Source organism: Maniola jurtina, chromosome 23 (assembly GCF_905333055.1).
Source record: "Maniola jurtina chromosome 23, ilManJurt1.1, whole genome shotgun sequence".
In the NCBI taxonomy this organism is placed as follows: domain Eukaryota; kingdom Metazoa; phylum Arthropoda; class Insecta; order Lepidoptera; family Nymphalidae; genus Maniola; species Maniola jurtina.
Genome location: NC_060051.1, coordinates 1,822,752 through 1,848,150, shown reverse-complemented (window position 1 = coordinate 1,848,150; position 25,399 = coordinate 1,822,752). Strand labels below are relative to the sequence as shown.

At 40.2% G+C, this 25,399-nt stretch overlaps 1 protein-coding gene across 10 annotated transcripts in view; it reads right to left on the bottom strand.

The window, feature by feature from the left end:
- The window catches only part of LOC123877422 (nuclear receptor coactivator 6), a 51,165-nt gene that overhangs the window by 5,673 nt on the left and 20,093 nt on the right, over positions 1-25,399 (bottom strand). For 4 of the 10 annotated variants that reach the window (XM_045924179.1, XM_045924178.1, XM_045924181.1 and 1 more), the window contains exons 9-30: positions 24,786-24,888; positions 24,182-24,354; positions 23,606-23,716; positions 22,507-22,616; positions 21,580-21,737; positions 21,198-21,286; positions 20,949-21,092; positions 20,538-20,702; positions 13,453-13,552; positions 12,639-12,742; positions 10,347-12,418; positions 9,543-9,757; positions 9,112-9,261; positions 8,222-8,435; positions 7,685-7,980; positions 6,264-6,817; positions 5,853-5,959; positions 4,998-5,070; positions 4,335-4,540; positions 2,127-2,312; positions 1,467-1,582; positions 853-933 (exon numbers count right to left, since the gene is read on the bottom strand). In XM_045924179.1, coding sequence (XP_045780135.1) covers positions 853-933; positions 1,467-1,582; positions 2,127-2,312; positions 4,335-4,540; positions 4,998-5,070; positions 5,853-5,959; positions 6,264-6,817; positions 7,685-7,980; positions 8,222-8,435; positions 9,112-9,261; positions 9,543-9,757; positions 10,347-12,418; positions 12,639-12,742; positions 13,453-13,552; positions 20,538-20,702; positions 20,949-21,092; positions 21,198-21,286; positions 21,580-21,737; positions 22,507-22,616; positions 23,606-23,716; positions 24,182-24,354; positions 24,786-24,888 — 5,527 coding nt within the window. The other 6 variants (XM_045924183.1, XM_045924182.1, XM_045924188.1 and 3 more) reach the window with 6 other exon arrangements.

Sequence of the window (25,399 nt, the reverse complement as noted above, 5' to 3'; positions counted from 1 at the left end):
CAAACTTAAAACAGCATCGAAATTAATAAAATTAGAGCAGTAATTAATATACACAGTGTAACCAGAATGCTAGCAAAAACGAACACAGGTGACAGGACTGATGATTGCTGATAAGGTGCCACAAAAAAACGCAAAAAAAATTAAGAAAATCCTGATTTTTTTAAAGTTCATAATATACTAATTATACTAATAATATTATAAATGCGAAAGTGTGTCTGTCTGTCTGTCTGTCTGCTACGTTTTCACGGCTCAACCGCTGAACCGACTTTAATGCAATTTGGTACAGACTTGAGAAACATCCCGGGGAAGGACATAGGCTACTTTTTATCCCGGAAAATCAAAGAGTTCCTGCGGGATTTAAAAAAACCGAAATCCACGCGGGTGAAGCCGCGGGCATCCTCTAGTTGCAAATAAAACATATGAATGACGCTAGAAGTTAACGAACGTTACGTAAATAGGCCATTCGGAGTCAATGCCGCCTCGTAGGTGGGCGATTGACCCGAATTTTACAGGCTATACATTACAGGTCTGAAAAATGCTAAATCACTAAAACTACAAGCTAAGGCTAATGGTTATTGGCATTGAATTGTGTTTAGGTAGTATAATAATAACCCTAAGTTTTTGCAAGCGTTCTGGTCACACCTTGTATTTTCAAACCGATGCCTACGATTTCATACGCGTATCCATAGTAGTGTTTAGGGCCCCAAATCCCAATGTTTAAGGGCCGTCGTGGTCGTAATTTACCACGAGATCAAAGGTGACTACTGTGTCTCTTTTTATATTGTGATATTAGAATGAATTACTGATGAAGGCCTGAGAAGGATTTATTATTATATACTCGGAGTTATTTACCTTATGTGCAATCGCGTGCAACTGTCGCGTCGGCGACAACGCGGGACTGTACTCCAGAGGAGACTGCGGGGACACGGGGCCCTGCCGAGAAAACAGAAAGCCGTGAGCTGTCGCCAAACACTCCACAGAAGCGAAGCTTACTTATACTGTCTCGCTCACACATACGGGCCAATGTGGAGGTGCGTTTTATTGCCGCGTTACTTCCAATTGCGTCGAACTCACGTTCAAGTGTTGTTACGATAATGGTACTTACGATGTTGGAAATAGAGGCGAGTTTGTTCTGCAGCATGAGCATGTACTGTAGAACGCTCTCGTTTGGTGAGCTGGGCTGCGTTGATCCGGTCGAGTTTACGTTTGTCACACCTGTTATACAATAATTGTACTTACGCTGTTGAAGTTAGAGGCGAGTTTGTTGTGCAGCGTCAGCATGCACTTGTTGTAGGATCACCCGATGCTACAATAATGGCACTTACTTTGTTTACATTAGAGACGAGTTTGGTTTGCAGCGTGAGCATGTACTTGTTGTAGGACTGGGCCTTGTAGGGGCGAGCTGAGCTGCGTCGACCCGGTCGAGTTTACATTTGTCACACCTGTTATACAATAATGGGACTTACGCTGTTGAAGTTAGAGGCGAGTTTGTTCTGCAGCGTGAGCATGTACTCGTTGTAGGACTGGGCCTTGTTGGGCGAGCTGGGCTGCGTCGAACCTGTCGAGTTCACGTTTGCCATACCTGTTGTGTTAGATAACATTGATTTGTTTAATAAACTTACGAGAAATCATGGGTATAAGAGGATTTCTTTTTCTTGAGAAGAGGCGTGCACAGCAATAGCAGGCAGGAAAGACACTACCTAATTAAAAGATCGTTAGTGCGATACAGGATGTTTGGCGAGAGATTGAGAACCCTGTGGCGACAACTAGTTTTTGTGTTGGAAATTACTTCGTCGCAGCGTAGACTGACTATAGAATCCTTCACAAGAGTTCGAGTAGTGTGTTAGCGTCCTCTAGTGTCTGTATGTGGAGACTGCCACCATTTCATAGGGATTCTCTGTTACCAAAGTGAAACATGCTTAGAGTGTATCTTTGTGAAGTGTGTGTGGCGTTGCAAATTGCAATACGCAGGAACCACTAATTGGTGTGTATTGCATGCTTTTCTTATACATTGTATAATAGCGGGAGGGTTGTGGATAGCGTATACTACAACATAAAGATTTATCTGGTTTAGCGGATCATAGCATATTAAGGTTGTCGTCCTACGGATGTTAAAAGGAACTTACCCATTTCCATATCAACAGCTCGCCTCGCCAAGGCGTTGTGTACCGCCCTCTGCGCCACCAGGTGGCCAAGGTTCTGCCCCATCAGCGACAGGTTCTGGCCTCCGAGCCCCAAAGTTTGACCCCCCAGTGCCAGGCTCTGACCCCCCATGAGATTCTGACCTAAACCTAAATTCTGGCCCCCTAGGCCTACGGTGGAAAATAGCAGAGTTAACTACGTTAAAGATAGAAGCTTAAGAGCTATGGGCTGGGTGGTTTGGGTAGGACTGACGTAAAGTTTGAATGAAGAAAGAAGTTTCTATAGGGTATCTACTTTAAAATATAAAATCTTCACTATTACTATCCCCAAAGAGCGCAATACGACGTTCATGGGGTTTAAAAAGCCCGCTAGACTTATGGGAAATGGTATCAGGGTCGATTAGTACTAGCTATATGGTCCCTATGCATAAAGATCAGATTCTGAATAGCCGACCGGTGGCGCTTGTCCGAGCAATCCCATGTTCTGAAAGCCAATACATTGTGATCTAAGCCACTAAACACACAGAAACCGGAAGGGCGACCCGAGGTGAAAGCGGGCCGGGGGCGTTTTTTTTTTTTTTTGAAAACCCAAAAATTTTAACAATAAGAAGGAAAAAGAAAAAGTGGACAAGGAAGCACTTATACCATCTTAATTTGCTGAACAGTTAAGATAAAGACACATTACTGTGTTGTGGATATGTCGCAACGCAATCTGGCACGACGATCGACCAATCACAGCGCTCTTCAAGCGAAAGTATAAGTGCATGTGCATAGTCAATGTGCATGTCTACATAAAGTCAAAGTGTTTTATTCAGAGTCGGTACCGCTGTACTTTTTGATTGCCAAGTGTTGCTTTTGACAATGTAGACAACGTGTGACGGCGATCGGCTCTCATCACGTCACAACACAGCATAACAACAACACAGTAATGTGTATGCGCCTTGAGCTTATAAAATCATGTTATGGTCCGTTCAAACTAAGGGCCAACGTCGGCTAAATGTCTCCTTTGATTGGTTAATGGCTGGCAAGCGTATAAGCATAGAAAGACACAAAGCTGAAGTTGCTCAAACTCAAGACCTGTTAAAACGAGACAGTGTTATATCGCTAGCATAAATCTGTCTCGTTTTAACTGAAACTTAAATCTGAGCAAATAAATAAAGGAAAAATAACTTTGTCAGGTCACTTAGCCTTAGGTTGAAATCTATAGCGCGTAATTTGACTTTTCTCAGACTTTGCTCAGAATTAAAACAAGTTCAATTTTAGCCTAAATGCCTTTATTTTGATCCAGAAACTTCATGCTTTTTAACACTCATGCGCTTGCCGATATGTGACGACTTGTGCCCTGAGTGTAAACGAAACATTACACACAATATCTAACGTCCGGCCTCTGTGTATTCAAAATTTTGACCCACTAGACTTACTGGCGACCTCTAGCAGTACTAATAAGCTATACTAATGGCAAATATAAAATTATATTCTTTACATAGCACACGTACGTACGACGTAGTTATATCAGACAAGCGTCAAACCCCTTTTTTAATTTATGAAATACTTTTATTAAAACTAAGTTTAAATAAAAACATGCAGTTGTCAAGAATTAACAGTCAATAATCTTAATCACACAACTGCCCAAAAAAAGAGTGTAATGTTTTCAGGGTCCATGTATGTATGTGTGTTCTTTATTTCACCATACCGCTAAGCCTGGGAACTAAACAGTTCACTTTGACTTTGCTCAAACTAAAGACGTTGTTAAAACGAGACAGCGTTACATCGCTTATATAAATCTGTCTCGTTTTAACTGCAGCTTAAGGCTGAACAAAGTTAAAGTGCGGTGAATAGATCTCAGCTTTAGAACCTGATTGGATTTGTATGTATGGGGGCGAGTGACACTTGTTATTTTTTTTTTGAAAAATATTTTATATTGCGGCTGTGGGGCGCCATTTTTATAATTCCAAATTTGAAAAAAAACACCCTATGCCGCCATATTGAATTTTATTTTTCATTTTATTTAAACAACTTTATTGTTAACAAAAATACAAAGAGTAAGAATATACTTAAAAAACAAAGGGCTTTTTTTATTTTTTAGTTGGTTTTTAGGCAGGACAGTCATGTTATTTAATGTTTTATTACAACTTGTTTTATTTAAACAAGATTTAGAGTTCTGTGGTTATAGCGAAATGTAATTGGGCATACCTAAGTTTTGTCCAAGATTCTGGCCCATAAGGTTCTGGTTAAGGGCTAAGTTCTGGGTGGCGAGGCCTATGTTCTGCTGGAGGCCGAGATTCTGCGCGCCGAGACCGGCCTGTAGGGGAGATCCGAGGCCCAGGCCTAAACCGAATGCCGGGCCCATTGGCTGGTTGAATTGATTCACAGATGTTTGGAGAGCTTGCTGTTGTACTGGAAAAAAGAAATAGAATAATAATTTTCAAATCCAACTGAATATGTTTTGTATCTCCTCATAAATGTCACTCTTTGTGTTACGTTGATATTATTTTGCAGATTATGGCGCCGATTGTCTTTCTCTAAACTAGATTGTCTGCTTCTTTTTCCTTTTAATATTGCTAAAAAGGGCAATACGCCTTACCTACTTATTTTTTACCTCTCAAAGAGACCGTAACGTTTTACTGGGCATCATGTATAGATATCATATACATGTTAGTTCAAAAAATATTATAAATTATTCGCTTCACAAAGTTTCTGATTTGAAATATTAAAAAAAAAAATTAAAAAAAAAAAAAAAACATTAAAATCGGAGCTGTTTCTGAGGGCTTCCCAAGATTGGCTGTTTTACGGCTCAATTGACTCCACTATAGTGTCTAGCTGACTTTTTACCTGAAAGGAGTTTAGTAATAGTTACCTATAAGATCGTTCGCCGTGGCCAACATCGGCTGGTAGTACCGCTGCGGAGCGTAGGCCAGCCGTCCTGCGCCTGTCACACACGCGTGCTGTTAGTTACACATACGCACGGACATTCCAACCGCTTTAGCAAACGATTTAATGGATATATTATGTAGAGTTTGATATATATTTAAAAAATGAATAGTTAATTATTCAAGCTTCATGCAAACAAAGTCGCAAAAGTTTAGTAAGTAAAGAAAAAGACAATTTTGTTAATAAAGGGGAATTTTTAAATCCTTAATATAATTGTAAAAGTATGTCTGTCTATTTGTCTGTAACCTTTTCATAGCTGTATCCTTGCATAATTCGGTACAGTAGGCTTAGTATAAGATTATACATCTCAACAACGACACACTTTAGCGTTAAAGTAAAATTATCCTTAACAACCTGGTTTTAAAACTCAAGTTCGTCCATATAACTACACTTCTACGGTCAGTTCTATATCTATAGTTCATTTACAACTTTCTATCAAGGACCCTTTAAGTCCATTACTCTGACGATATTGTTTCGACGCTCGAATTCTATCAACGTTTGCGACATGTATAATCTCATACTAACTACTGAGATCCAAGCTTCTTTCCGGATCTAAGATTATTTTTTCCCGGACTAAGCTAGTGTGAGCAGTTTCTTCTATAATGTAAGATTTTGTCCTATTTTTCCATCCTTATCTATCTTTGGTTCTCTCTTTCGCTTCGATAAATGGTAGGACTTCAATTTAACAACAATTTAGTTTACATGTTATCAAAAAACTCATTTCCAGTTACAAAAATCAACAATAAACCAAGGTTATATATTTTGGTTAAGGTTACATACCAGGTTGCGTGTTGAGCAGGTTGTTGTGCAACCCTAGTTCTGGTTGTGGGAACTGCGGTTGGTTGAGCAGCCCTAATAGATTGGGGCCTTGGAGATTCTGTTGTTGGCTGTTGGATAAAAAACATTTGCAATTACAAAGACATTCATGAAAAAGCGAATACCTAAAAAAATATAACGAAGGTAAGTATACAATTGAAATTGATGTAATGAAAAAGAAATCCTGAGGAAACTCAAAGGATGCACGGAGCCCTTGGACGATTCACGTCTCCGCCTTTATGCTAAAGCAAATTAAAGCTAGGTTAAGTTATCAAGATACCACACTTCGGCTCCATCGTTCTATCGGTGTGCGTTGTGCCTAAGATTTGTGCTAATAGAGCTTATCTAATAAAAAGAAATAACCATTAAGCTCACTTGATAATATTCTGCTTCAGCAACATCCTCTGTATGTTTTCCGCATTCGCCAGGGTATCGTTCATCCCTGAATTCGGAGTCAGGGTTGGCTGTCCCAACTGAAGCCTGCTCAAGGCCATAGGATCTACCAACCCGGGCGCCATTTGAGCCAGCCCAAGGTTCAAACCTAAATCCCCACCAACGACTGGTGTTCCAACTTGACTTAACCCAAGCAAGGGTGTATCTGTTGCTATTTGTAAGGGAGTTGTTAAGTTTGTTAGACTAGGTTGCAACGCTCCGTTTAGCAGCGTATGGTTTATACTCTGGAAGGGCATCGTTTGAGGGATTGTGGACTGTATATTGTTTGTCATAGAGGTGGTAATCGGCTGTGTAGTGCTCTGAGGTAGTTGCACGTTTTGTTCGCTCGGTATTTGTTTGACTTCAGGCCTGTGGTCGGTGATGGTTTGGGGAGTATGCGTGAGTTGTGAAGGGAGTGAATACTGGTGAGTAGGAACGAAGTTTTCTGGAACTGTCTGCGGTATTGGCTTCTGTATTGGTTCCGGTCTTATTATTTCCTGCAACGTATTAATAATAATTAAAGGGCGCTCATACATAACGTGGTTTTACTCGTGCTGGACGGAACGATTTCTTGACATCGTTGCATATAAAAATATAGCGACAAAATATTCGGGACGATACGTCCTGTCCCATCCGTTTGGTTATCCAAATCCTACTCTTCCATCCGGCACGAGAAATAACACGTTATGTACGCTGTGACCTTTAGTTAGGCTTTAATACCAACAGCTTATATTGACGTCTGTATTCAGTGTTACTTACTGATTGATTGAAAACCAACTTTTCGTAAAATTTGATTGCCTACAAGGACAGAAATAGGCTATCTTTTATTCCAGAAAAGTTGAGTTCCCACGGGATTTTTAAAAATGTAAGTCCAGTGAACGAAGTTGTGGGCTACATCTATTTGGTATAGAAAAAGCTTTCACTTCCAAGACAAACAGGCTACTTCTTAGCCCGAAAATTCAAAAAGTTTCCACGAGATTTTAAAAATCTAAATTCACGAGGAGTCGCGGGCATCATCTAGTAACTAATAAATAAAATATATACAAAAATAGCCTAGCCTAGTGGTTAGAACGTCCGGCTCCTAATCGGAAGTCAGGGGTTCGATTCCGGGCACGCACCTCTAACTTTTCAGTTATGTGCGTTTTTGAGCAATTAAATATTACTTGCTTTAACGGTGAAGGAAACATCTTGAGGAAACCTGCATGCCTGAGAGTTCTCCATGTACTCAAAGGTGTGTGAAGGCTGCCAATTCGCATTGGGCCAGCATGGCAGACTATGGCCACAACCCTTCTCACTCTAGGAAGAGACTCGTGCTCAGTAGTGGGCCAGCTACGGGTTGATCATGTTATACAAAAACAACATACCGGTTGCGTTTCAGGCAGCGTGGGCGCCGGCTCCGGCTCGGGCAGGCCGTTGACTTGTTCCCGGGGCGGTTCCCTGGGCGGCTCTTTGGTAGGTTCGGGGAGCTTGGGCACTTCGGCCGGCCGCTCCTCGGGCCGGTCCGCCCCTTTCTCCTCCGGGACGTCCTCGCCGCGATCCACGACGGGGCTGACTAGAAACCTCGATATCTTACGAGTAGGTTTTTGTGATTTGCGCTCGCCGTTCGACTCGGTGCTGCCCGATCTGTCCGCTAGCGACCCGCCGTCGGATTGATTAGAACCTGATAGAGAATAACCAGATTATTTAACAGGTCTTGCGTTACGGGCGTCGGAATAAATTCAAAGCGTAACAAGGGAGCGTAGAGTAATTCCCGAGCGTAGCGAGGGTGTTGCAAGATGAAGATAGTATTACCTCTGTGTTGAATACTCTACTTTTCACACCAAGCAAGACAATTTTTTTGGCGAGCTTGGCCAACACTATACTGTCCTGCGACGCAGTGGGCGTGGTGCATTCTTCGTTACCTATAGAAGACGCAGTGCTGATCTTGCGCGCGACGGCGGGGAGCGGCGCGGGGGGGCGCGGCTCGTGCGCGAGGGGGGGCGGCTCGGGCTCGTCGGCCAGCTCGGCCAGCGCTATACTGTCCTGCGACGCAGTGGGCGTGGTGCATTCCGAGTTGTCCTGATTCGAGTCCGTTAGGTTTTCATCTCGCTCCGTCGTCTCAGAATCGTAGTCCGACTGAAAAAGAGTTTTAGCTTATTTTTTCGGTACAGCGTTCGCACAAGGAGGTCGCGCGCCAGGCGTACGCTCGGCCCTATGTTTAGCGAGGTACAGCGGTCGAGGTATCCTCGATCGCTTATCGCAGCAAGTATATTATCTAAATTGTTAAATTTTCAACATTACGTCGAGTATTGCATCATTAAGTGGTATCGAGATGTTGGAGGAACAAGAACGACTGGAACAGCAAGACCAGGAGAATCTGTCTCCTGGTCTTGCTGTTCCAGTCGTTCTTGTTCAAACTGTGGCACTGAAAACGGCGAGGTAGGATAGTAAAGGCGTATGGACACCAGTGGACAGAGAAGAGACAAAAAATTTAAGGAAACGGAGATACTAAAAATGGTATTTTTGAGTAATGCGAACTTACCCAAATAGTTTGCTTTAGCGAGTATTTTTAAAGGGCAGAATAATATTTCCGATATGGTTCGTGTAAAACATTTAAATCCCTTTAAGGTCCCAATAGATTTAATTAGCAAATTAATTGTTAGGAGTGTAAAGAGTTAAAAAAAGGAGTTGGCGAATTCAAAAATCTTTGAAAAGAAATCATTCATACAAGAGATATTGACCTAGAACATTTGTCAACTTCCTGCCTAAATGGAAACCGGGCCTTATTGCCTTATTGTAGATCGTACAATACCTTATCAATATTGAGCCTCAGTCGTTCCGGCGGCGCGAGGGGAGCGAGGGGAGGCTTGGCCGCGCCGGGGTCGCGCAACTGTCGCACGATGTCGCCGATCAACTCCATGAACGCACTGCTCTGCCATTCGGGTAGTAAGTTGTTCGCCACCTATATGTTCATTTTAGCTTATCAGGTTCAGGTTTTTTCTTCAATTTAAAACATTTCTTTCAACTGTGATACTGACCTGAAGGCCTAACATGCGCCCCACGAGAAAAATTTTGTATACTTACGCATTTTCTCGCGTTGTTCATAGAGATAACACGAGTAAATGTGTAGACCAAATTTTTTCGTGGGATGCATGTTAGGCGTGCTGATGTGGACAAGCAAGGAATCCTCCACGAGGAGAGTTTCTCTCGAATCGAAATGAGAATTTGTCGAAATCTACTCACAAAGTTGCTGGCCAGCTCTTCTGGATTGACATCAGGCACGTGGAACTTGAAGGTAACAGTCTTGGACTTGGACTCGAGCTGGCACTCGACCACCGTGTTGTTATCACTGACGGTGAGCACGGTGAGGCGCGGGAATTTCTCCTTCTCCCGGGAACGCTTTTTCGAACCCCGGGATTTCTTCTCACCTGATATGGGCGAGGGTACTGCTGTACCTGCTGTGGAATGGACAGTATGTAAAATACCAGCTAGAGATTTACTGAATTGAGTATTGAAAAGTGTATAACATATAACCAACTTCATGTGTACGCTCTTATTTTAGAAACTAGAACTTTTCACTCGTACTAAGGTTCACAATCTCCGAGCTAAGTTGACAGGTTTTAAAGTTAGTACCGTCCTTTTCACCGAAACCGTGGGTGTGAAAGAGAGAAAAACTATATTTCAACCTGTCAATTTCGTTTTATAGATTGATAACAACCAAATTTACACCAATGAAAATTATCAGTCAAAAATAACTGAAATTTCAATTTTGGCTACATAGTCAACAACCGATGAAAAATCATGAGCAGAAATATGTGTATTCGTGACGAATTCACGTTGCACCAAAACTCTTTTAATGATTTTGAAATCATTGCATTCAAAAAACACACCAAATGCCAAAAAAAAAACATTTAGGAAGAGTAGTGTAAATTCATACAATAAAAAACGCCTAGATGAGTAATATAAAATCATCCAATAAAAACGCAATAAATTTCGTTACACAGCCGTAAAATAATATATGAATAGTATAACACAACATCAACTCACCCTCCTGTTGAGTCTCCGCCTGTTTTTCCTCCACGGAACTTAATTCGGGTTGGCGAATAGCCTCTTGATGGGTAGCGCCGGACGGGAACTCCGTCATTGGCGTGTGGAACTGTTCCTTCTGCCCACCGTTCGTCATTCCTTCCTCCACAGGAATGTTGAGTTGTTGCGGCACCATTTCTGGAGCTTGGCTTGTCTGGGGAACCTGACTTGGTGGAGGTTGACTTGGCTGAGGAACCTGCTGACTTGATAGAGGCTGACTCGTCTGAGGAACTTGACTTGTTTGAGGAATCTGACTTGCTGGTGGTTGACTTGTTTGAGGCATTTGACTGCTTGCGGGCTGACTCGTTTGAGGAATCTGATTTGTCTGAGGGGGTTGACTTATAGGTACTTCCTGCTGAATTTGAGCGGGCATCGGCGTAGGAAGCGATTGCGGAACGTTTTCAACTTGTTGATAATGCGTCGCGGGTGGATTCTGAGGTAACGAACTAGGAACTGAGTTTGCAATTGACGATTCTTGATATGCCATATTCGGCATGGTTTGTGCAGGCTGATTCTGCTGGTACATCTGCAGAGGGTTGGCAGGGAAATTCTGCACGGGAGTGCCTTCATGACTAGATATCTGCCTCTCATTCTGCTGTACCAGGTTGAAGTTATGGGCCACCATATTATGTGGTAGGGATTGACCCTGCATTTGATGGACTTGGTGATACTGTTCTTCAGATGGCTGTTTTTGCATCTGCTTTTCTACAAACTGCTGCTGTTGCTGTTGCTGCTGATTTTGGAACTGCAATTGATCTACGGACATTTGGGATTGCAGCGGCGGATTTTGCGGTTGATACTGATCCGAGATTAATGTTTGCTGCTGATCGTGAACATCTGCAGAACTCATCTGACTCTGCTCGGACCCCTGCCTAGTGTACATAGGCCGCTGCGACCGCAACATTTCCTCAACTTTTTGCTGCTGCTGCCCCATTAGCTGCTGCTTCTGTGTCAGCAACGCAAAATTCTGCTGATCTAGTATATTTTGTTGAGTTTGCAATTGCATCTCCTGCTGTGTTAGATATTGCTGCTGCTGCAAGTTTCGTATGTGCTGCGGCGACAGCGTCTGCCCCGGCATCGTTAACTGTTGCTGGGCTAACAACTGCTGCTGCAATACGAGTTGCTGCTGGGCCAGCATTTGCTTCTGCATGTTTAGCTGCTGCTGAGCTTGTGCGACCTGGTGCTGCGCTTGCGCGACTTGCTGCTGCTGCGCCAATATAACCGGGTCTACGGCCGCTTGTAATAAACTCGGCTGAATAAATTGCTGATTTGGTTGAAAATTAAACTGACTAGTGGGAAGTTGAACTTGAGCGTTTGCGAAATTTTTACTTTGCTGGGCATCCGTTTCCTGCTGAGTGGTCGGTTGGATCTCGACGTTTTCCGGTTGCTGACTGATGACTTGTTGCTGATTGATGACCTGCTGCTGCTGCTGTTGCTGCATCTGCTCAGACTCGGACTCCTTCCTTGCTTGCAAGGAATCCGGCCTGTGAATGATTTGAGCTAGTATATTTTGTAATGTTTGAAGGGACGGGTCCAATACTTGGCCTGAAACGAGATTCGGCTGAGGTCCGGTCATCATGTTCTCCTGCGCTGATAGTTGCTCCTCCAGCTGTTTTTGGTGGATAGCTGCAGCTTGGTGTGCGATGATGTTCTGTTGCTGCTGGATGATATGCTGCTGTAGCACCTGGTTTTGGCTGTTGATCTCGTTAGCTACGAGCTGCTGGTTCAGTAGACCCGGCTGTAGCGGCGTTTGCTGCTGCTCCATGAGCGCCTGGCTGTTGACGGTGTGCTCCAGCATGTGCTGGTTGAGGAGGTTTTGCTCCATCATCACCTGCTGTTTGAGGTTCTGTTCGAGGAGTTGCTGCTGCTGCTGGAAGAGCTGCTGGTCGGCGGCGAGGCTGGGCGACACGCGCGCCTGCATCAGGTTTTGCTGGAACAGCTTCATGGCCTTCTCCTCGTTGGTGAGATGTTGCTGGAACTGATGCTGGAATAGCTGTTGCTGGGCTTGCAGCAGTTGGGACTGTTGGTCCAGTCTGAAACAAATAAATATTTTTTAATGGACAAAATTAATCTATTTATCTATGTTCCGTATGAATAAAGGTCCAGGCGAGTCCAGTATGAAATTCCAGTACCAACCAGAAACCAGTATGAACCTGTCAACCAATTATTGTCGTTTGTACAAAAAAGAGCCAATGACTTTTTCTAATAATGAAACAATTTACGAGCAAGTGGGAGGAAAATAAATAAACTCACTGCACAGATGTTAAACTTGGCTGTGGACCCACGCCATTGAGTAGTCCGGCTTTAACTTGATCCACAGGGCCGACTTGCTGCTGTTGGTTTTGGATCATTTTCACCTAAAAAAAAAAAAATTGTTTTGAACCATTGGCCAATAGAAATGGCAGGCATTTGACAGATTGCACCATTAAAATATACTTATATGCTACTTTGAGTAGGTCAAACGGTAGTGACTAGTGTCGCATGACACAGCCTGAACCAATCAAGAGCCTGTTGAGTTTTATACAGACATGAGTTTGTGACGCCTGTCAGAGTGAACTAGAGTGAAGGAACGGTTTGATCCTGAATCCACGGGCCACGATATGTCAAATATTAGGCTAGGGTGACGTAAAATTAAAAAAAATAGGACCACTTTAGGACTAGCTGCATCAAATGAATAACATTTGAATCAAATCAAAAATAAAAGTTTTTTCTTTTTCTTTCTGATACGCGTCGGTGATACGAATACGGTAATCAGATAACGATACATGCTGGATGCGGCTTTAGATCCGCGCCTTCTATGGTTTATCGTTCACTAGCCGATGCCCGCGACTTCGCCCGCGTGGATTTAGGTTTTTCGAAATCCCGTGGGAACTCTTTGATTTTCCGGGATAAAAAGTAGCCTATGTGCTAATCCAGGATATTATCTATCTCCATTTCAAATTTCAGCCAAATCCGTCCAGTAGTTTTTGCGTGAAGGAGTAACAAACATACACACACACACACACACACACACACATACAAACTTTCGCCTTTATAATATTAGTATGAAGTATGATAAAAAACAAACCTGTCTCAACTGCTGCTCTAACAGCAACTGCTGCTGCTGATTCTGCTCATTGATGATCTCCTGGTTGAACAGCATTTGGGCCTTCTTCTCGCTCCTCTCGCTGTAACAACAATTGATCCCATATTGCCTTTTTTTTTTTTGCTGAGCCCATCCGTTCAACGGATTTTGACGAAAAATACAAAGATAGCTTGCAATCCGAAAATTCATATTCAAATTCAAAATATTTTTATTCAATTAAACTTTTACAGGTGCTTTTGAATCGTCAAAATAATGTACCACTGGTTTGTAATGCCGTTCCGAAAATCTAAGTAATCATAAAATCTTAAACTTTCCCACGGGAAATTGAAAAAAAAAAACCTAAATCCACGTGGACGAAGTAGACACATCTAGTATAAAAAGATATAAAAGTTGATAAAAATTAAATTCAATGTATTGTTGTAAATAGCTCCAGTTCAATATATTGTTGTAACTTACAACCGTAACTATTTAATTATTCTTCAGAATAAGAAATCATAAGTTCACACTCAGTCTCAAATCTCAATATCTCAAGTAATATCCGGTACTTGACCCAAAAGCCAAGCGAAATCTTCATAACATGGTCTTGAGGATTTCTATGCTCTTTTATCAAGAGATCATTGACCGACACTATTAAGTATTACATTCCACATGGCGGTAAAATCGTGAACGAGGTCTTAATATTTTGTTATTACCAGCGATATAAATGTTTCACTAGATAAGGTGCTTGATGGTAGCATGTTCCAACGAACATAGTCGTTCGCACTCCTGTCAATCGTAATACGCTTTCGCAGTCTGTTTCTACGAACAAAGATACGTTAGAATAGACAACTAATAAAGCGATACGAATAACATAATTTAGAGTTATCGCGCAAGTTTAATTTTACAAATGGAATGCGTTAGGTGAACGCACATTTATCCGAGCCGAACGCATCGAACGATTCGAACGAAACGAATTTTAGAATTCTATATATGACATCTCATGAAACCTCGCACATTTCCCCGCATCGAATCGTCCGAATCGGAAGAAGATTTCAAATACAGAATTCTGAAATTCGTTTCGTTCGACTCGTTCGGCGCGTTCAGCTCGGATAAGTGTGCGTTCACCTTAAAGTGGATTACGATTGACAGGAGTGCGGACATCGATGTTCGTTGGAAGATGTTACTATGAAGCGACCCATCTAGTGAAACCTTTATATCGCTGGTTTTAGCATAATTTATAACAAAAGTACATAATTATTTGGTCGAGGTAGGCATGCAAGGTTTATTATTTTCCAGTTATATGAAGTTAGCATGATAAGAAATCTACACAGATTTTTTATATATGACCTAACACTTGAATGAACTTCCTATGAACACGTCCCGGACTCTCTGTCCTTTGCTTCAGCACTCTCTACAAACGTAATTTGGTTCTCCATTAACCCCCGATCCAAAAAGAGGGTATAAGTTTGACGTGTGTATCTGTGTATCTGTCTGTGGCATCGTAGCTCCTAAACTAATGAACCGATTTTAATTTAGTTTTTTTTTTTTTGAAAGGTGGCTTGATCGAGAGTGTTCTTAGCTATAATCCAAGAAAATCGGTTCAGCCTTTTGAAAGTTAACAGCTTTTTTCTAGTTACTGTAACCTTCACTTGTCGGGGGTGTTATATAAATTTTTAATTTACACTTGTTTGAATATTTACCAATCTATATCAATGCAATATTGTAGACACGTTCTAGACACTGTCCAGTTTGCCAGTTTTCCGTAAAAATAACTAGTTTTTAAATTACACGGGTTTTAAGATTTGTATTTTTGTATGTAATTTGTCTTCTGTCTTGTCTTTGACTTTTGTCTAGATTTTTCGGTACGCGACCACAACACGCGACGGCGACTGTCGCGTGATTAGTAAAGTGTCAAAATGTCCTGATTATATTATCTTGCATGTATTTGTTTTGCGATGCGCCATTTTATTGTTATCGCCCAGCTGAATCAAATCTCAATTTTGAATTAATTGATTGTGAATTGGAAAGTTTATCAGAAAATACGTCCGATTACTAGGTAGGTACACCAAACAAAGACATAATTAAGAAAATTAAACAAAAAAACGACTGCCCTGCCAAAAAACTAACAAAAAAGTAAAATTATTAACATTTGAAAATGGGCACCATACAGCCGCCATATTAAATTTTTATTAAAAAGTATCAAGTCACAGTGACACTCGATATGATATAAGGATACTAAAGCTATCCCATCCATTCTATGTTTAGGCATTTAGAAGTTATGGTGGAACAAAGACACTCACATACATACATGAATCCTGAAAACATAACACACCTTTTTTTGGGCAGTCTTGTAAACACAGAATGCTATTTTTTACTATTACGAGATTATTTAACTATAGAAAAGCAATTTTTTACTGTCTTAACTGTCAAATGAAAAACCTTAATTGTGAATAAAGGTTCACAAAGTAAACTAAAACAGCAAATTAGGTATACGACCCAATGCACGCAAGGTTAACAACTGATTGGCATTAACGGTACAAAATACTACGCGAGCCCCGTAGTCATGGCAACGCGCGAGTTTATGAACTCTAAATGTACTTCTACAGCCTACAAGTTTTTTTCAATGCCATATTATGGAAACTAGATACGAAAATAATCTTTGTTAGGTTACATCATTTCTGAATACAGATTCTCCTATTTCCTAAATCTACCATTACTCATTGTACAGCCCGTTCCCAGTAGTCGGCTGTCTGAGCATATGACGGCCTCCCTGGCGCAGTGGTAAACGCTGTGGTCGTATCAGTTGGAGGTCCCGGGTTCGATTCCCGGCAGGGGTTTGGAATTTTGTAATTTCTAAACTGTTCTAGTCTGGTGGGAGGCTTCGGCCGTGATTAGTTACTACTCTACTGGCAAAGTGTACCGCCAAGCGATTTAGCGTTCCGGTACGATGCGGTGTAGAAACCAGAGGAATACGGGTTTAATGAAAACAGCAATATCCCTTCTAGGTTAGCCCGCTTCCAACTTAGACTGCACCATCACTTACCACCAGGTGAGATTGCAGTCAAGGGCTAAATTGTATCTTACATCGCCGATCTACTACACCAACCATCCAGAAAACGGTTTAGGTCATAGACTACTACGCTGGCCAAATGCGAATGGGAAGACTTCACACACCTTTGAGAACATTGTGGAGAACTCTCAGACAGAATTCTTGCCAATATTAATCTTTACCGATAAAGCAAGTGGTGTTTAATTTCTTAAACCGCATAATATAACTCCGAAAAATTGGAGATGCGGGCTCGCGATCGAATTCCGAACCCTCCGAAGAGGAGGCCAAAGTCTTTAACCACTCATCAACGTTTTTTTATTTATAATCTTCATCTAATCATATAAAAGGAAAAAGTGACTAATTGATCTATCGACGGTCAACGCACAGCTCAAACTACTGGGCGGGTCGGGCTCAGATTTAGCATACAGATAGCGGTTACGACGTAAACATCCAACAAAAAAGGATTTTTAAAAATCAAACCTGTAAGGAGGCAAAATTGGGTTTGAAACTTGTGTAGTTGAGCATGACCTACTAATATTTAATCGAAGAAAAGATTGACTAGATATAAATTATTGGGTCAAATAAAATCGTTTATCAATTTAATATTTATTCAGACCAATTTTTGAGGCAATATTACGATTACCAGTCTCGTAATGTGAAGGATGTGGCCTGATTGGCATAGTTTCTCTCTGAACACCGTTCTGATTTCTGAGGGTCATGATTATAATGGTAGAGGTTTTCTTAGAATGGTAAACGGATGAAATACATACTTATATTTTTTATTCAAATAAACTTTTATTTCTGAATTTTTCAAAAGCAGTTTTGAATTGTTACTACTGGTCCGGAAAATGCCCGCCTATCGAGAAGAACCAACAAGAAATTGATTGAATTATCGTCAACAGCAAATCTATCTATCTCTCATTAAAAAAAAATTAAAAACAAGTTATGACAGGAGTTTTATGAAAAATGTAAGATACTGACTTGTGAAATTTTTCATTGGACAACATATGTCTGAAACAATGTTACAATTTTGACATGTTTTTTACTAGAATGAAAACTTGTGACAAAACTGTAAACTAGGAGTGAAAGGGAAGTGGAATAAAAACATCAAATAAAAGAGTGAGATCAGATATTAACTTACGTCACTGTCATCTATAAATAATAACTTAATACGCTACATAATAAACACAACACAGCCGCCAATAAAAATCACAACACACATTTCAGAAACACTTGCCAAAATCTGCACAGCACACAAAACACGTGGCATGTATAACAGAACCGATAAGAACGACCTGTTTACAAAGAAATAATTTAATTTTTAGCTCACACACAAAATATTTTCTTTGTGTTTTCTAGTTTTAAGTTTAGTTGTTATTATGTCTTAACGTCAATTGTTTTTTTTTTATTTTTTGAGCTAAATAAACTTTTATTTATTATCTATTTAATTTTTATATAAAAAAAAAGATATAGCGTCGCTTTACCAGCCGATACGTCGCACAAATCCGCGGCATACATTATGTCAGTGCAGTTATAGCGCGTCATAGCAATTAATTGAGCGCATTGAAGCGTCGGAACGGGCATTCGAAATATGTTGATGTTATGCGAGAGTTGGTCGAGCGAATCGGGTGATGGATTTCAAACGCATATTTGCATTTTGACGTTGGCAGTTATTTTACGAGTACTGGTATTTGAAACTGTAATTTAAGCAAACCTTTGAGTATTTCAACAATTAAAGTGTATGAATTTATTAGTGACTAGCTGATGTCCGCGACTTCATTCGCGTGGTCGTTTAAAAATCCCGTCGGAACTCGTTGATTTTCCGGGCCTATGTGTTAATCCAGGGTATAATCTATCTCCATTCCAAATTTCAGCCAAATTCGTCCTGTAGATTTTACGTGAAAGAGTAACAAACATACACACATACACATAAACTTTCGCCTTTACAATATGAAGTGTGATTCTTTCAAATTGTTATATTTTTCATTTTGTTTGTAATAATGGGGCTGGCATATAAAAACCCCTTAGAAAAAAATTTGATTACTAAAACAAAGGTGATACTGTAGTATTTTCGACCGACGCGACTTCGAAAACGAGTTTATGGTCCTGTATCACAACCTCCAGATAAAAATTTAACTAACGAATAAGATTGATGTTATGACAGTTTTTGTATTGGGAATCTGTCAAATGTCAAATTTATCCTATGGATAACGTTTATCTGGCTGTTGTGAAACTGACCCTTAAGTATTCGATCAGACTATATTTATGTAGGGCTGCGATTATTTAAAAATCCAACGAACCGATTTTGATGATTTTTCTGTAACGTAATCTACATATTTCCGTTTCAGTACATAATACAAGGTGTATTATAATCATTCTTATGTACGAATTCATACACAAATGATGTTTTTAATAAACTTATATACCAATTTCTCCAAGATTGCTGGACGAATTTGCGTGATTTTTCTACTATATAGAGAAAGTAAAGTTATTTTTTTTTTTTAATTGAAAAAATCTGAATTTCTAAATTAATAATTGATCTTTACTGCATAAAGCTATCAAAGATTACGTTCACAAGTACCGACATGATTAGAAACACGAATTCAGGGTCGCGACTTAATCTATGCACCCTTACTCATTTATAGCGTACGTACATAATTAAAGAGAAACATACATTGAAGACTATTCAAAACAATGGGTAATCTTTCACGGATAAAACCATCAATGAAGAGCATGCGCTTTATGATCTACAATGCCGTTACTTACTCATCTATGCGCTCGTGTTTTTTATGAAATATACATTGAACGCTTTTCGAAACAATAAATGATTAATATTAGTAGTAGGAAAGCGATGTACCGTACATTAGAGTTGATGTACACTGAATGGAATTCTAAGCAATCGCTAATCAACTACGAATGTAACGGTCAATGCAAAGCAAGTTATCGACATTATCGATGATATTGTTGTTATGATTGTACTCATGTTTTATGAATGAGACATTAATTTGGTCTTATCTCATTGAACATACTTACAGTATTGTATGCTACATTAAAGTTTTGTAATGGAAGATAAAAAAATGCGTCATTTTCGTGCTATTAGGCACGGTCGACTAGTCGCCCGGCAACTCAGTCGACGGCGACTGTTAGAAACAGACAACAAAGTAATCCAATAAGGATCTGTCTGTCTGTCTGTCCGTCCGTCCGTCCGTCCGTCCATTATGTTCTTATTTACATTATTATGCTAGGAAAACTTGGTAATGTTACGATGTACAACTGTTCAACAAATCGGCCTTGACATTGCGTAAAGAATAAAGATCACGAGCAAAGCATGGCGTGCACGGAATAAGTTATATCTATGACTGTACTTATTAACATTTTATTGTCGTAGACAATGTAATAGTGGCATTTATCGACTATTTAACTTAGGTATTTCTGAAACTTCGGGTGGATGTACGTTTTAATCGGTTTAAACTTTAATCTAATGGATATTGTGAGATTAATATTTCTACGTGCCTGTAGCGGAAGTTTGGTATCTTCCTCCATGATAACACTAGTTTTGGCCATGTCGTTGGCAACGCCCTTGGTCATATCCATTGCAATGGCTTGTCAATGCGTTTGGCCAAATCCTTAGCAATGGGTTTATTGTGTCCTTGGGCATGCTGGCTGTTTCCGGCAATTTTCTGGCTTCCAGAATATTACAGAATTACTCACCGACTGAGAATAATATGCTTCGACATGAGAAGCGTCTTTCCTCTGTTATGAAATTATGACCGAAAACACGGTATTGGCCATGAGACTTTGATCATGCCCTTGGCAATGTATTTGGCTATGATCTTTCTTCCAGGACTTAAAATATAAGAGATACTCACTGTTTGAGACAATCTGCAAGATGAGGAGCTTGGTAAAAATGCAAGCATCCTCCTCCATAAAGAAACTAGCCTTAGGCAATATTTCCATAGGCCATAAATTTGGTAATAAATTTAGCCATGTATTTGGCCACATACTTCCTCTAAGAACCTAAAATATGAGAATCACTCACCGTTTGAGACTAATAATCTGCGACTTGAGGAGCTTGGTAACAATGCGAACATCCTCCTCCATGATGAGACAAGACTTGGCCATGTCTTTTGCTATTTCTTCACAATCATCATTCTCCATATCGAATTCGAATTGTATCGCCTCGTTTTCCTTGTGGGTGAACGACCTTGAAAAAAAAAGAAAGTGTATAAAGAGTCACCCAATTCGGTTGACTGAAATAAAGGTATGACAGTAACATAATTTTGGAGGGGTTGAATTTACAAAAATCCTTTCTTAGCCATAGTCAACGTCATAAAATCTATCTGCACGCCAAACAACCCGATCCGTCCAACAGTTTGAGCTGTGCGTTGATAAATCAGTCAGTCATTTAGTCAGTCACCTTTCCCGTTTAGTACATAGTTTAGATTAATACCTTTTCTTCGGATCGATGATCTTCAATCGGAACTCTATCTTTGTGATGTCTGAAGAGGTGACAAGGTCTCGGCCCACGATCTCTAACCGAAGGCCGATATCTTCGCCGAAAAACTCGTGGTTGAGCAGATCCTTCACTTTCGGCCTACATTTTGAAGAGAAACATTTACAATCAGAATCTGAAATAATTTATTGGTCCATGTATAACAAGATTCATTGAAAATAGTATTGCGATGTTGATGAATAGTACCTGTCAGCTTTGTTGGGCCTGATGCAAGACTCGATGATGTCCTTTACTTCTGGTACTGCGACCTTCTCTAAGCTTTGCGGTTTCACGCCCTGTGAAAACATTTAGCTGTTACTGCAAAACTATTGCTATCACCCTTTTACAGTATGAAAGCGAATGTGACAACAACATATATGTGATAACATCAACATTGACCAACGTAAAATATCGTTTTGTGGCAACCTGTAGCTGTAACGTTAAGTTTTAACTTTGCTCAGACTCAAGACACTGTTAAAACTAGACAGCGTTATAATCTATCTCGTTTTGACTTAAACTACAAATTCAAAGTGCGCTCTATAGATTTCAACCTTAGTGCTCCTCGTAGAACACAACGAATCTCACTCACCGAGACGACTTTCTTGTAGATCTGCGCGGGGCCACTGCACTCGCTGTACGGGTACTCCCCGGTGGCCATCTCCAGCATGCACATGCCGAACGCGTACACGTCCACCGACTCGTCGTAGTGCTCCTCGTACATCTCGGGCGCCATGAATTCCGGCGTTCCTAGAACAAAAGCAGTAGGATAAAATGAATTAGCCTTCACAAAAGCACAGGGTTACTAGCGTGGTGATTTGCTTGGCCAATCATGACTAACTAATCATGACTAATATTCCCATTTCCCCTCCAACTACGCGTAAAGCTTGTGCTAGGAGTGGGTACGACAATAGTGCAACGGGTGGGATTTGAACCGCCAACCTTTCGGATTTCAGCCCGCTCCTATAACCGTTGAGCTATTGAGGCTATAAATGAAATGTAAAGGGGTAGTTTTCCACCTCTTCTTTTTTTATGTTGTCTATGATATGTATAGGGCGATTCAATAGCTCAGTGACAATCACTAACTAAAAACTATCAGATTCAGCTGGCATTGGTTGGGTCTACATTGCCGCTTCACTGAGCGATGTAAAAATATTTTTTCATAACAAACCTTCGATAGATTAAAAATAAATGTCAATTCAGCTTGATGGCTTTCATTCATCATTGAGTTTGCGAATCACCCCGCACATGTCATAGACAACAAAAAAAGTAGAGGCGGAGAATGACTCTTATACGCTTCCATTTTTGTTTTTTAAAATGAAAAATGTTTATTTACCAAATACAGTCTTGTACAATTTTTATGTGTCTGGTGGTACCCACACTAGGTAATCCTGTATCGTGGGTACCTAATTCACATTAACAATGTGCCGTTTACAATTTTTATTTGACACTCAGTTAATTAATTAAGGTATAACTATTCTAACGTCATTGGCGGCTTCGTACATCAACGAGTACTTACCAATAACAGACTTGGCGAAACTCCTATTCTTGAGAGTAGCGAGTCCCAGGTCACCGATCTTCACACTACCCGTGCCGCCCGTTATGAAGATGTTGTCACATTTCAGATCTCTGCCAAATTCATATAAAATTCTTTATTCTATATACAGAACCCGGCAGGAAAGATTACACTTCGTTTGGAAAGAGATGATCGGCAGGTTCGATTTTGTAGAGCATTGTCTCTGTCGTTGAAACTAACAAATCAGCAACAAAATGTCACATAGGATGAGTGACAGAGACAACGCTCTACGCGAAACCAAAGTTCCCGATTATCTTTTTAAGTTCGATGCGCCGGGTTAATCCTGCCGGGTATTATGGTACAACTGGTGTTAGTTTCTACTAAGAGCCGGGAAAAAGTTGCAAGAAGTCAGTAATTGGTCATTTTAAAACGCAAAAGGTACAACTGCACCGTTCTTTTTCTAAGTTTTATCTACATCTTCCTCCTTTTGATATTGCTAAAAAAGGACGGAACATGAATTTTACATTTAAAGACTAAATTTAGTGCACGCTACAAAACAATAGGCTCGCGACTGGCAGCTAAAGTCACCAGGTTTGACAGCTCTAAATTAAAACTGACAAACTGTCATCTTCTCTTCTCTTTCTTTTTGTGTTCTTTTCTTATTACATTAGTAAGAAGAGGATGTGAATACTCTAAAATTTAGATGCCAACAGAATCAGTACCAATATGTTATATATCAATGTGACAAGACACTTTTTATATGAATAGTGCGCGCAAAACAACTAACTCCATCTGAATACAAAGCGCATTGTCCAAAGAAAATCTTAGGCAGTCTTGTGTATTTAATCCTTAGCTGTTAATGACCTGCGCGAATCCCAGAAGCCATTTGAGGCTATATCAATGTGACAAGACACTTTTTATATGAATAGTGCGCGCAAAACAACTTACCCCATCCGAACTTGCAACTTCAAACTGGACTATACGCCATAGATTCAATGAAATCTTTAGCTTGAGATTTTTTTATATTAAGTCTAACCTTATTGGAGCTGGATACCTTTTCTGGTTTTTTTTTCGTTATACCTAGCCTACCTTTTTGTCTTACCTATGAATAATAGGCGGTGTTCTGGAGTGTAGGAAGTTAAGGCCCTTGAGAATCTGCCGACACCATGACTTAAGCACCTTCGTGTTTATTTTCTTGAAGCGACGGAGATATCTGCATCGAAAACTTTATATCTTTTGGTGTTGATATAATAGTATAATAGTAAATAAATAAATAATATTTTTATTGAAAGCAGCTTACGACTAGTTTTTTTACAAATTTCTATATTATTTACAAAGTTTTAATTAGACACTTATAACTAAAAATAATAATTTAAGCTGAGGTAGCTTACGTCCCGGAAATTAACTTCGGCAAAAATATATAAACTACCTTTAATATAAATCGGTTTAACAGATAGATTCTTAAGTCCCGTAGGAATTCTTTGGTTTTCCGGGATAAAAAGTAGCCTATGACCGTCCCCGGGATGTAAGGTAACTCTGTATCAAATTTCATTAAAATCGGTTCAGCGGTTGAGCCGTGAAAACGTAGTAGGCAGACAGACAGACACACTTTCGCATTTATAATATTAGTATGGATGTATAGCGAAGTCGCGGGCTAAAACTAGTATATTATACTCACGTTTTGAGCGTGCCGGAGACCATGAGTTCTGTGATGAGGACGATGTTCTTCTTCTTAGCGACCGTGCCCTCCCAGTAGTTGTAGAAGCGCACGATGTTTGGATGCTGCAACTTCTTCAGCATATCAGCCTCCTCTCGGAACCGGAGTCGCTCTGTTTTGTTGAGTTTTTTCTCCTGTAATAAATTTCAATTGATGTAATTCGGATGAGGGTAATGTTAAAAATAAACTATTTCTCAGTAGGTAATTATTTACTCATTTATTTTACTATGCAACCAAAACCGATTACAATATATTTTAATACTCCCTTACTAAAGGAGCGTTTTGACAGTTGATAAAAAGTTGCTAAAGTCACTAGTACGACACCATCCCTACTTTCGATCCAGAAATATGGATTTAAATATATAGGATAAAAATGGATTTTCTAAGTTATTCACAGCTCACTTAAACATTGATTTCTCACTTTTAACAAAATAGGTATAAAAAATATTTCAGTTTCGACCACGTACGGGTGCAGACCTTGTGATAAGTTTTAATAAAATCTCTGTTTCTTGTGGAAAGTTATAATAAAATCGTCATTGATCTATCTCATTATGAAAATACGTACCAGCAACTCGCACCAAGCAACGGCGACCCCGGTCTGCGTGTCGAGACCTTGGTAGACTGTTTTGAAGGACCCCCTACCGACTTCCTTATCGTACTTGAAGAACCTGAAAGAGAGAACCCAGTCAAATGACATGCACAGATGAAGGTTTCCATACCATGTACAAGATATAATAACATTGTATGCTTTTTAATTTTTTTTTTAATTTGCACGGCGGCACCAACTGTGGTTTTGAAATTTTCATTGTTTGTTGTTCTTCTTCTTCTGCTTTGGGGCTAGGGTTTTGTGTACCCTTTTTCTCTTCAACCGTCTCCGATCGCCTCCGCTTCATATTTCCTGGTCAAAACCTGTGGCTGCCTGATACAGCAGCACTTTTGTGACTGGAATCGAAGTCGCATCCTCTGGGTATACAATGTGTTTCCGAAGGTGGATGGCTCCATTTATACATTAGAGTGGGGAAAAATGTGCGGGAATGTGCATTAGAATGTGCATCGAAGTCTCAACAGACTCCTGGCTCAGTCTGCAGATGTCTAAACCTTGTTTGTAGTATAGTGGCAATAGAATATACACATTTTTTTTTTTTAAAGAATATTAGCCAAGATCATCATGTTGACTAA